This window comes from Strix aluco, chromosome 5 (genome assembly GCF_031877795.1).
Source record: "Strix aluco isolate bStrAlu1 chromosome 5, bStrAlu1.hap1, whole genome shotgun sequence".
Taxonomy (NCBI): domain Eukaryota; kingdom Metazoa; phylum Chordata; class Aves; order Strigiformes; family Strigidae; genus Strix; species Strix aluco.
This window is the reverse complement of record NC_133935.1, coordinates 24,386,241-24,399,439: the sequence shown is the minus strand read 5'-3', so window position 1 is coordinate 24,399,439 and position 13,199 is coordinate 24,386,241. Positions and strand designations below refer to the sequence as shown.

The window sequence follows — 13,199 nt, the reverse complement described above, 5'->3', positions numbered from 1 at the left end:
TGTTCTCATAAGCAATTATGAAACAATCATCACAAACAATTTAGAAATTAAAGGCCTGATTTGACTTGTTCTATAAACAAGATTACCATGGGATTCCAATCTAACTATAAAAAAAAGCCTTGGATTTTGGTAGCCAAATAGAAAAGAATCTTGGTTTTTCTAAACATTCTGAAAACTAGACACCAATAACAAGCAAAGAATTGTATCCAGAAGAGAGAAGGATCTGCAGGACCCCTTTTCTAGGCCAGTGGCATAGAGAATGTTGCCATATTTTTTGGCAGATGGCCCAGAGGCAGATCCCCATTCCATTTCCTTTACCCATCAGTAAAAAAAAAGTACCATATCAGAAACAAGTCTGGGATAAATGATTAAATTATAACAAAAGGCTTCCAGTAAGGTTGTATTAGTGAAATCCCACCACAGGTGATTACTACATTGTTTCTAACCTTTTAAAAGATGTGTCTATACTTCCATGTAGCCTGTGGTAAACATTAAAGGAGGACACTGGAGTGAGCTAGCTATTTTCAGTACTGAAAATAAGTCACTAGGACAACAAAACATGCCTGAAAGTTGCTTTATTTGTTCATAACATCTGTGCGATACAGCAAGCATAAGTTTAGCTACTGTGGACAAAGCTCACTCTGAAAGAGCATTAAGTGTTTACTATTGAGATGTACAGTGAGTAGAGCCCATATTTGTGTACAATCATGCTGTTTTTCTATTGCTGGAATCTAACATTCATGAGTTAGAGATCCTTGAGATCTTTCTGGATGTTCCACAATGTATCTGCACTCTTCTTCAGCTGAGCCACCTCATCATCCTTCAGCTTTTGGTTGATGACACTTGTCAATCCAGAGGCACTTAGGACAGCAGGAAGGCTCAAGAAGACATCATTCTCAATGCCATACATGCCCTGACACAAACAGGAGAGATCACTCAGACATGAACCCATCGCCCCAGATGTGCTTTTAGTTTATATAGCAGGAAGCTTTGAGAGCAGAGCTCAAGACTATCATTTTGCAACCTGCAGAAAATTTTCAGTCACAATGTATTTGAGCAAATAACTACAGAGCTGTTTCAGACAAAATGATTTGCAATACTGAGATGGCTGATTTCAGAAAGCCGACCTCCAAACTCCTCACTTTGGAATCACAGCTGGGCCTCCATAGAGTTCTCTATTTTTGCACTGAAACTTCCTTTTAATGAATCTGTATGCCACACATGGCAAACTTTACACAAGGGTAGGACAACATTGGGTAGAGTACAGAGAACTTAGTTTTAGCTCCATACCTGTGAGGAGGGTAGGCTAAGAGGTCAGACTAGAAAAAAACCTGCGATACTAAGCTCCTATTTTAAATTCAAAGTGGTATTTTAGAAAGCTCCCTTTGTTCAGCACCTACTGACTTAGGCGACTACTTAGCTTTTCCAAAACAAAATGAACTAGAGCACCCAATTAGCCACCACATCTTACCTTTACCAATGTCGAGACTGGATGAATCCGGTACAAGTTCTTCAGCATGGATTCACAGAGTTCAGCAACACTAAGGCCAATAGCCCAGTTTGTGTACCCCTTAAGTCTGATTACCTCATAAGCACTAAGGAAATATTGAAATACAGTTGCATTAAGATGTCTTCAAGACACTGTGTGAATGCTAAGACTTAAGATGAATGTTTCCCATTTAAAAAAAAATCTGAAACTCCTGTGACACATTGTAAGTTTTGGTATTAAAACAAAGTAAGAGAGTTATATATTTCAGCATTAGAGGATAAAGTATAAAGTCTACATTATCCCATACGTATAATAAAGCCCTATTGTTCTCGCAGGATTAGCTGAAAAGAAAAATAGCTTCCATCTATGAAGAGTTCTTAGTGTTAAGTAGAAAGACAGACACCTACAACTGAACAAGGTCTCTATTCAAGCTAGTGGCACAAACACTTGAGTGCATTTGGAACCAGTAAACATTTAGAGTTGAAGCCATGCACTACCTACACATGCATCCTAATTTTTCTTTTTTAAACATCTGCATACACTTTATACCAGTATAGCCTCACTTGTGAAGTAAGGACAAATGATTTTGCAGCATGTATAGTTACCTCTAGACAGATTTCCTTAAATCAATGAACAAATCTTCCCAAATAACGCCAATGCTCTGCTGAGAAACATACCACCTTCTCTTCGAGTCTTGTGCCCTCTGAGCAAAGTTAACCCTTTAAGAAGCTACTTAGGAGAAAAAAGTGCACACAGCTCTACGCACTGCAGTTCTGAAGTGGGTATGTTATGCAATAGTTTGTCTCGCTGCAGGATAATAAAGCTTACCAACTGAAATCCTACATTTCTGTGTTTAAACCTGTAGTTCCACTTACTCACGCAACCCCCTAAAAAAGCCATGAAAGCTGCAGCAGAATGGAGAGGCACTGACAAGGACACAGCACACAGACTAGCTATTTTCAGCATCACACATCCGCCTTATTTTTCAAGTTATTGTACCTGTCAACCACTTGCTTGTGGACATCCTTCCAGTTCTCACCATCTTTGTCAGTTCCCATGGCAGGATTCAGTTCCTGGAGAGGAACGCCTGCCACATTAACTCCACTCCAGACAGGCACTGTAACAGAGAGAGTACATTAAGTTTCAAAAGCACTTAGCAACTCCCCTCTGCTTTTCCTAAGATAACCGGAAACAAAGTAATAGTAGCCAGAACCACAATAATGTTTGAGACAGATTTTAAATTCTCATTTAACTACAGTTAATTCTGAGAACTCTGGAGGTCAAATTAGACTATTTTAGTACCGACACTTTAACAAGTCAATTGCAACACATCAACAACAGATCTTTCAGTCCTCTGAAGGTGCAGACAGCTACTTTTGAAGTCAGGAACCTCAAATTCTAGCCAAAATATACATCTAATTTTACTGAAAAGTGGCAGCAAGTATTTGCTGTCCCCCACTAATCAGTATTAGGGGTAGCCTTCAAGAATTCTACTCCTATTTCCCTGAATAAGAGTAACAATATGCAAACTGAGACTACCAAGAGAGGAATTTGCACATCTCCCTTCATACTGGAAGCTTACAGGCAGCTTTACTCATTCTCTGTTCCTGTGAAGTGACTAGGAATTCTTAGTTACTTCAAAGAAAAAGCAGCTATAACACTGAAGCAGGATGAGTTCTGTGTATGCTCAGCCAAGCTCTGCTTTCATTAGCATAGGGCTGGTTTCAGTAAATACTGTTATTGATCAGACACTGCACTTTGATCAAATGTAATGGGACACTGAAGAGGTAGCTCCCTTAGAAATACATAGCACTAAAATACAAAGCTGTACCAATCTATATAGATGTTCTGCATCATTTCAGAGTTGAAATACATGAACTAAGACAAGTAAGATTCGATTTCATATGGTTTTAAAACCATCTTCTCTTAGCTAGCATGAAGAAAAGTCACAAGATAAGGTAAGGGATAATTTTGTTAGCCCAAATCTGGATTGCTAGCTTTTTCTACCTGCAACAAGCTCTGCCATTAACCTAACAAGAGCTAAAATTGCTTTCAGAGGAGAACTGTGCTACAGGCTATGTCATGATACTCCAAAACCTGATAAATAATAGTAAGCTGTAGCCTTCAGGACACAGCTTTAGCTAACAAAACTGGCCTCTTCAGGGTTTAATCTTACAGCCACAGTCACTTTTATTAGTAAGTGTAGCTAGATTTCCTAGACTTGTCTCAACTCTATTCTTCATAAAAATACAGCAAAGTGCTAGTTACTCAAGCTCAGCTATACCTGTTCTTTTGAGTTTTATAACACCCCTTAGGCCTCAACCTCTAACATTGTATTGCTTATTCCCAAGGAGGTCAAAACTGCTTCTTACCACTAGAATCACCATGTTCTCCCAAGATCCAGCCATGGCAGCTGGCTGGGTGGATACCAAGTCTCTCAGCCATAAGATAGCGAAATCTAGCTGTGTCTAGATTGCAGCCACTTCCAATGACACGGTGTTTTGGCAGGCCACTCAGTTTCCATGTGACATAGCTTAATATATCCACTGAAAAGAAAAACACAGTAAATGAAACCATTCACATACACCAAGAATGCTCCAGTAACTACTCTACTGCAGGTAGTAGGGCAATCAGGAGGATTCAAAACAGTTGTGTTCATTAGTCAAAGTATCTTAATATCAAAATAAATGCACCACCTGAAATTTAGGACCCATCAAGCTACTGTTCAAAGAAAACTGAGGAAGGACTTTGGAGATTAGAATCCTACCAGCTAAAGTTGGAGGCACTTTTGTCACAGCTAAACCCCTAGGGCATCCAGAATTGGCACTGAACTCCTGTGTCTGAAACATTCAAGCAATTTCCCGAAGTAATGTTACCTTCTACTTCACCACAGTAAGAGGTAAAGCAATTTACAATGAGACATGTTTAAGATTTACATATTCTATTTCCAGCTGGTAACTGTTTAAGAAATTAAAACTGAAGTAGACTCATGCATTAAGCAGCTTCTGCACTGATTACCTCTGTAGCATGAAAAGCCAGATGAACAAAATGCTTTAGCTGCATGCAATTTTACAAAAACACAAACCTAGGTTGGGGCAGACAGAGAGGGATGTTAGCAGAAAAACCTCTAATCCACAGGTCAAACAAACAATAACAAACAGGCTGCAATAATTAATTATGACTCCAAAACTCTCAAAAGCTAGACAGTTTCTCAGGAGGGCATATATCTGTGTATATCAAAATACATCATTTGCTCTGCTCAGGCGCCAAAAGCATGTCACCTCAGTACAGTTCACACCTTACTGTTACAAGTGGCATGCTCATCAGGCACAGCTTCCCTATAGCTTCACTTGGGGCAGTTCCTGCCAAGATCACATAATCTGTACAGGCTACAGAGCACCCCTCTATCAAACAGCTACAACTGCTCCAGACAGTCTGGCTTTCAAATCAGGTGCTGAGACACACATCCAGACTTTGAGCTCTTTGTCATCTCATCATTTGCCTACAATAGGGCTCTCCACAGGACAGGCTGCAGACAGTGGTCTCTGAGCTAGAGCCCAGGCAGATTCGGGGAGGTTAAACAGGGAAGGACACCAAGGTCACACACCAACACACATGCAGTAGACACCCCTGAAGTCCCTTCTGATGGGCTCACAATAACTTCCACTATATAAGACCAGCGGACAAAACTCCACACAATTTGAGAAAACAAAGCATTGTAAAAGTTCTGGAAAAGCAACATGCAATTTTCCTGCAGCTGCTCTACTGGAAAGAAGTCTATAGTTTGAATTTGACCTTGCTAGAACAAGAACAATTTGATCTTTGACTCAGTTTGGTTTTTAGGTAAGTGTTTAAGATTGCTGTAAGTTACTGTACTTGCACAATAACCTAGTACACTAGTATTCAGTAGTACTAACTGTATAGCAGCTAACTACTCAATCAGCTGAGTTGCTAGCTTCACATACACTGTTTTAACTCTACAGAGTTATCTTTAAAAGCAGCATCACTTCATTGCCAGGGTTCTGTAGTAATGGCTTCACTCAGATGTTGAATCAAGCAAAGACACCCTACAAAAGACATATCAGAATATACAGAGACACCCTACAAAGCATATCAGAATGTTTGCAGTCAGCTTTAGACATCCAAATACCCAAGCTGTCCCAGTGCAATGAGATGCCTGCAACTGAGCACAAATACATGTAATCAGTTCTAACTAAATCTTTTCTAATCTAACTGAACTATGTAGTATAGTTAGCCTTTCCCGAGCATAGGCTTCAGCATGCAAATTCTTTTTCCTAAAAATATAGCTAAGACTATAGGGTAAATTCTTCATCTTGAAAAACGACCATATCATATCCAGACACAAAAGAAAGTTATGATTCACAATTTAAAAGCAAAACTACCTACTGCATAAGCCAAAGTACGTAAAGAACTGAAGCATTTACTATGAAGTATGCTTTTAAAAGATGGACACCATGAGAAGTCATGAATAAACAAAGCACTGGAGAGTATAGAATATTTGTATTCTGCTGTTATCAACTACATGGCAGATGTCCACACAAAGCCATTAATTTTCAACGATCAATTTGTATTTGAGAAAAAACAATAAAAGAAAACACTAGTTCAACAAATATAATTTGTAAGTGTTCTAGGAAAAGACTGCCTTACCTGGGTTGGAAACCACCAGGATGGTGCAGTTGGGGCTGTATTTGACAACCTGAGGAATGATGAATTTGAAGACATTCACATTCCTCTGAACCAGGTTGAGACGACTCTCCCCCTCTTGCTGACGAACTCCTGCAGTTACTATCACAATCTTGGAGTTGGCTGTGACAGCATAGTCTACAACAGAGCATGGGGGAAGAAGATTTAGAATGTGTTAGACATCACTAATTTCAGTAGCACTGTGTTCACACAGTTATTAGGTGTAGCTTCTCCACTGCGCATACATTCAAACTCAAAAAACACGAGACATCAATATTAAAGCCAGCATCATCTCTTAGCATTGCCCTGATATATCAATATGCGGGTCTTGAGAGTATATTCAACCCCTCAGAATCTCATTTCCACTATCCAAACAACAATACTATTTCTTCTACATCAGAGGCACTAGAGTTTCATTAAAATCAGTTTTACTCAACAAGCCCAAAACTGTAAAGTGGCCATCAGAGATGTAAGAGAAAACCCAGATTAAGAGCCACTCCCATTGTTATGGTGTTCGTCTGAACTCTCACCCCAATTCATATACTTTAACTTTTCAAATGCCAAATCCTTAGAGATATTTAGGATTACACAACTAATGCTCCACTACTAAGCAAAATCACAGAATATCAGTATTAAATAAAAGAAACTGAGATTCACCTTTGTCTGCCACAATCTTGTGAGTGCGAAGGAACAAGCTCCCATGCTGTAGATCCATCATTTCTCCTTTTAGTTTGTCTTCCAAAACATCAACCAGAGCAAGCTCATCACAAAGACCCTGAAAACAAAGAAGTTTGAAGGAGTCAATGAAGCAATTAACTTGCATTTAAAATTACCCCTCAGTTGAGCTGTATTACATTTTAAAATAACATTACACAGCTGAAAGCATCTCTTCTCCAAAGGTAAACCAGTAGGACAGCACTATCTTGGTGTTCTGATGCATCTCACAGTAACAAAGTCAGAGGCTATTACAGCACAGGTTCATAAATTCAGACTTCCCAAAAAAAGGTATTATCTGTGGGGAGTTTGAGTGCACAGCTAACCCTTTATTAGTAAGGCACTGCATGATTTAGTTATCTACAGAAAAAAGTTGCATCTTTCAGAGTTGTAATAAACCCTCTAAATCCATCCAGCAGATAGGCCTATTTTAAGTATTTAAATACCCAGTAGAACATACAACATAATTATCAAATAAGTATTCTCTTGTAACATTCCTTCAACCATTTCACAAAAATATAGAATGGGAACAGACTTATTTTCCTCAATACTAAAAAGTATCAAAAAACCAGATTCTTTATCCAATTTTTCTCTACTAGAGCTACCACATTGTATTTCCTTTGCAGAATAGATTTAGCCATGTATGCTTGTTGTTCAGCCAGGTTAAGTTGAGAGATAATGTCACATAGTGTCAGAACAGGAAAATGATGAAATAGGGGAGTAGAGAAAAAAGGCATTCTGCTCTAATGCAAAGTTTTACTGCCTTTTGAAAGAAGTGTTTAATACCCTTTTAAATTCTATTATACTTAAAGTCTTATAATCCAGTAAATTATACTGAGATTCAAATTCCTACTTCTCTATTTTCCTAGGTATCTACACCTCATTTGAAAGCAAAGCCATTTTTATGCTATTGAAAATATTACTGCAAGCAAGCTTCTTTGTTTACTTTTATATAAAAGGTAACACTCATTACTTCACATGGAAAGATTAATTATTAGCATTCACTAAGCTACTTTAAACATACAATAATAGGCACTGGTTTTCCTGTGAAAAAATATATTTAACAGCAGGCATATTTAAGATTTTCATTTCATACTTTAAAGTAATGTTAGCATTTATTGCTTTTTTGCATTGCTTCCTTTCACAGCTGGTTTGATCAAATGCTGAAGGAAAACCCTAAGAATCTATATCTGCACTTGCTCTGTTCTCAAAATAGTCTGGAAGGTAACATTAAAGTCTCAGTTATTTAAACACCATGGAAAAGCATCCTCCACTGAAGTCACTGGTGTTAAACTAAAAAGTTAGTGTAATCATAATTTGATAAAAGAATGTGTGCACATGTGCAATTATGGATAGATTTATACACACACAGTCTGACAATATGGGACTTTCAGTCTAGACCTTGCAACCAATATTCACCAGACTCAGTAGGTTCAAGGAGCCAGTTCTCACCGAAACAGAGAGCACCTGGAATAGCTCCAATGACTAATTTCATGAATCAGTGTTGCCTAGAGAAGAATTCAGCTCATTAGCACACACAGGAATGAAGTCCACCCAATCACCAAATGCAGTTTAAAATATTCTCATTGAAAATGGACAACTTGTGACTGCGGAGATTTCTGTGTTTCCATTTCTGAAACAGTATGGCAACATCAGTGACCTGTCTCTAAATCAGAGGGAGCTAAAAATAACCAACATGGAAATTTTAGTGTCATTCAAATTTATATATTAAATAATACTAATTTCAGTTTACTGGTTTAGTATCACACCATTTAATTTTATAAATCCATCTAAAACTCAACTGCATCTACATACAGGATATTAAGTAGATAGGAAATTAAGTACAAAATTTCATGTCATGGTTTAACAAAAAGACATCTTGGGGAGCCAACCATCTCGCACATTGTACGGTCAACAGCCAGCTGAATGAGCCAGCAGCATGCCCAGGTGGCAAAGACAACCAACAGCATCCTGGCTTGTATCAGAAATAGCATGGCCAGCAGAACTAGGGAAGTGTACTTGGCACTGGTGAGGCTGCACCTGAAATTCTGTGTTCAGTTTTGGGCCATCACTACAAGAAAGACATTGAGGTGCTGGAGTGTTTCCAGAGAAGGGCAACAAAGCTGGTGAAGGGTATAGAGCACGAGTCTTATGACAATCATCTGAGGGAACTAGGCTGTTTAGCCAGGAGAAAAGGAGGCTGAGGTGAAACCTTATCACTCTCTACACCTACCTGAAAAGACTTTGTAGCAAGGCGGGTATCAGTCTCTTCTCCCACGTAAGAAGCAATAGGACAAGAGGAAGTGGCCTCAAGTTGCACCAGGGGAGGTTTGGATTGGGTATTAATTTCTTCACCAAAGGGTTATCAAGCACTGGAACAGCCTGCCCAGGGAAGGGGCTGAGTCACCATCCCTGGATGTATTTAAGACATGTAGATGTAGTGCTTAGGGACATGGTTTAGTGGTAGACTTGGCAGTGCTAGGTTAACCATTGGACTTTATGATCTTAAAAGGTCTTTTCTAACCTAAACGATTATGATTCTAATTCAGTGACAAGAGTCAGATGATTTTGTTACAAAAATGTTTTATACAGCAGCTTATACTTGTGAGAGAATGAGAGGGAGCACAAGCCTGGTTGAAATAACCTCCTGTGATGCCATAATCCAAGCTTTAAAAATTTAAAACCAGTTTTTACTCTAGGTTTGGTGCATACAACTCATTAGTAGTAAAACTTTGTGCCTAGATCTCTGAAAGCACAATTTGATTCTGCTTAGAGCAGCATATTAAACACAGATGAATGCTGGATTGTAGTGAAGTTTGTGGTAACTTCACTTGGCTCCCTCACTGTCAACCTTACAGGTTACAGTACTCCTTCAAAAGCAAATGAGTTCAGACCATGGGTGACAAACATTTGCCTACAAGATAAATATAAAACCCCACAATGAACTGTTATTGTTTTTCCATTAAATTTCTCCTTTAGTTATAGTTCTAAAAACTATTTGTTATTTTCACATCAGTACTTAGTTTCACAAGGGCCTTTTCCTACTGTCAGTTTTTTCTTGCTCACAAGGCTCATGAATATCAGCAAGTGAAAAGGCTTGAAATTTTTAAAAATTATTAAAAAACTAGTACTTTAAAATACGCATCCTCAAGGTAACAGGTAGAAGACAGATCATCTCTAAATAAGATACAGTTGGTTTAGTAGTACATGCAAGATTTTTAATCTGTGAGCCACCTGATTTAAGATCTGCCCCTACAAGTGGATAGGGCATATCTGTTTATGCAGTCTTTTAAAAAAAGAAAGGTCTGCAGCTCTCATTTGTCTGTTCAAAAACAGCATGAGAAGAATCACATTTAACTCATTCACAATATTGTCTAAAAACAAAGTGCAAAGTACAAGAGAACCTTATTGCATAATAAGCCTTTGCTTTGCTCAAAGACTGCAACATAAGATTCGCCAAAAAAAAAAAAAACCAACCAGAAACCAGTAATAGGAAAAAAGTTTGAATAACCTCTTAAGCTCAGTCCTCTATTTCTAGTTTTTGGAAAACTAGCTAAAACCCCTCCGAAAACAAAGTCATATAACTAATCAGTAAGTGCTTAAGAGAAATAAAGAAGCCTACTGAAGGGAATAGCAGTATTTTCAGTTATTACAGCACCTATGTATTAGAAGAATAAAAAGCAAACACATATAGTTCTGATTCCTATCCCATTTTTCATGTCTTTCTGCTCTGTCTGCATTCCTTGCCCAGCGGAGCTCTCCCACCAAGCAAACTCCAGCTTTGTTGTTGAAAAATAAGAAAATTAAAGAGAAAACAAAGTTTGGCCGTGGTTTCAGAGCCACTGCTCACTACATTTTCCCAGCAGCCTGAAAAATAACTCTGCCTAATGAGAGATTGCTAAGCACAGATAGAAACGTGAGAGAACAAGGAGAAACTGAATGGGGAGGTCAGCCTTGCATGAACAATGTAGGTCACTGCTTGCTTACACAAACTGGAAATTATTTACTCCTATACTAACTTTCCAAATTTCTCACCATTTGCAAAGACAAACAGGCAGTGCAGAACTTTACAGTGGTGGGAATTGAATAGCACGTTGTCCTTGAGCCGTACCTTTCCAAGGACGCTGATAGCACAGGCCATGCCAACTTGTCCAACCCCCACAACAGTTATCTTGTTGTTTGGGCTCGTGGTTCCTGCAGCAGTGGGGGTCATCAGCTTCTCCTTGAGAGTAGCCATGGTGTTCTGCAAGGAGAAACAGAAAGATTTGTTTTAAAGCAAACCAGAGGGAACCAAAACAGATGCTCTGAATTGAGAAGGTCATCTGCCAAAGCTGGACACTTGCCAACTGAGGTGCTGCGAGTCACTGCTGATGCGGTTTATGCCAGGCAGCGCACAGGCACACAGCCCTTGCTCGCAGGGCTCCTTCCATGCCACAGGTGACCAGCTCACCCACTCCCACTTGGCCACAGGGCTCTAGCTCACATTTCTGCCATCCCACTCTGGTGCCCGGCGAGGGACTGAAGAGGGGCAGAGGCTATTTTGGCAGCACATCACTGAACATCCTTCGTTTCCCGGACAGAAATACCTTCTGCGTTAATGCCTCTTCGGCATTCACCTCCTCTTAGAGCGTCCACCAGGGCTTCGGGCTGTGGGCCCGGTAGTAAAACCGCGAACCAGTTTGGGAGCAGAAGCCCGCTGGAAATTCCCCGGCTCGCTTCCATCCAGCCCCAAGGCCCCTTCGCTCAAGCCACGGCGCCCTGCGCGGCGCCCCCGCTCACCCCTCCCCTGCCAAGCCGCGGAGGCCGCCCGCCAACCTGCAGGGGGCCGCGGGCGGCACACGAGGTCACCCGAGGGGTGTCCGCGCACCACCGGCGGCCGAGCCAGGAGCCGCCTCTCAGAAGCCGCAGCCCGGCTCCAGCCACCGCATCCCGCCAACGGCCCAGACGCCATCCGACCGCCAAGCAGGGATGCTCGGCCTCCGGTGAAGGCGCCCAGCCCCGGCAGGTCCAAGCCGCCCGGGAAAGAGAAGAACAGGCTGGGCCACGCTCCAGCACCCCCGGGAGGGGAGTCGGCCGGCCCCCCCGTTCCCGTACCCACCAGCAAGGTTCAAAGCAAGGAGAGGCGAGCGAAACACGGCCAGTACTGTCCCCTGCCCGGGCAATGAGGGCTCCGCAGCGGAAGGGGTGGGCCCCGCGCAGGGCCGGGCCGGGCCGCCCCCCGCCGCGCTCTCCTGGGCGTTCCCCGGCGCCGCTGGGGGGGCGGTGGCCGCCGTGCTCAATCCCCGGCAAGGACGGAGGCTCAAGGATGCCGCCGCCCCGCCCCCGGCTCCCCCCGCTGTCGCCCCGGTTCCCCGCCGTCCCCGGGGCCCGATGCTGTGGGGAAGCGGTCCGCGGGCGGCCGGTTGGGGGCTGGTGGGTCGGTGCTGTGGGCGTCGGCGTTGTGAGCCGGTCGCCGCTCGTGTGGTAGCTGTCACGGGGAGCGATGGTCTCACGTTACCGTCGCAATTAGCTAAAGACGAGGGGAAGCGTTACCGGCGTTTCACAGGGCCGTAGGCTTGGCCAGGAGGAACGTGCAGAGGGATCACTGCAAGCAAGAAGTTGTGCAAAACCAATTGTTATGTGATGATCCTTTGCCCAAGTTGTGGTGTCTGATTTTTCTACTAATTTTTGCCCTGTAGCTGACTGCGGTTGATTTTTTTGTGGTTGAACAAATCCCGACGGGACAATGGCACGCCTGGAGTAACACACACGCGCTTTGGCAGGAACAAGGAATGTAACCTGATGCAGTGTCGCCACCGCTCCTGCCCCCTCCCCCTGCTTCGGCCCTGTCCACATCACACTCTCCGTGGCTGTTTCGCTATATCCCAGCAGAGCATCACTTTGAAATTGTAATATGTAGGAGCTGTGGAATGAGCTCCTGGAGTGCGAATGGAGCTTTGTGCCTTGTTAAAGTAATAAGCACATCTATCACTGTAAGTAACAGTAAAAATCAGATATGACATGACAAACCTTTGCTCTGACCTGTGGAACATATAAACTGAAAATCCGGGTATACGGTTTGCCGCTATTGCTGGGCAGAGATGAACAAGTAATTTGTTGAAATTCCTGCAGGACCAATACATGCAAAATAGAAAAGAATAGCAAAGAATATTTCCTCCTAATGCTGTAACATTAGTTTTTTCTAGCTGTAAAGGAAAAACGTAGAGGCAAACCACTGAACTGTACACATTTAGTTGCACTGGGGAAAAAAAGAAAGCTTTAGGTTCCTCGTCACACATGATTAACTTTCTCA

The 13,199-nt window shown here is 41.8% G+C and overlaps 1 protein-coding gene across 1 annotated transcript; it reads right to left on the bottom strand.

Annotated features, from left to right (window-relative positions):
* Window positions 1-560: 560 nt before the first annotated feature.
* Window positions 561-12,162, bottom strand: LDHB (lactate dehydrogenase B). The gene is made up of 8 exons (XM_074826424.1): window positions 12,006-12,162; window positions 11,019-11,150; window positions 6,851-6,968; window positions 6,158-6,331; window positions 3,862-4,035; window positions 2,489-2,606; window positions 1,472-1,595; window positions 561-913 (listed from the first exon to the last, which is right to left on the bottom strand). Exons 2-8 carry the CDS (start codon window positions 11,142-11,144, stop codon window positions 746-748), a joined length of 1,002 nt encoding a protein of 333 aa, XP_074682525.1. The 5' UTR covers window positions 11,145-11,150; window positions 12,006-12,162; the 3' UTR covers window positions 561-745.
* Between the last annotated feature and the right edge of the window lie 1,037 nt (window positions 12,163-13,199).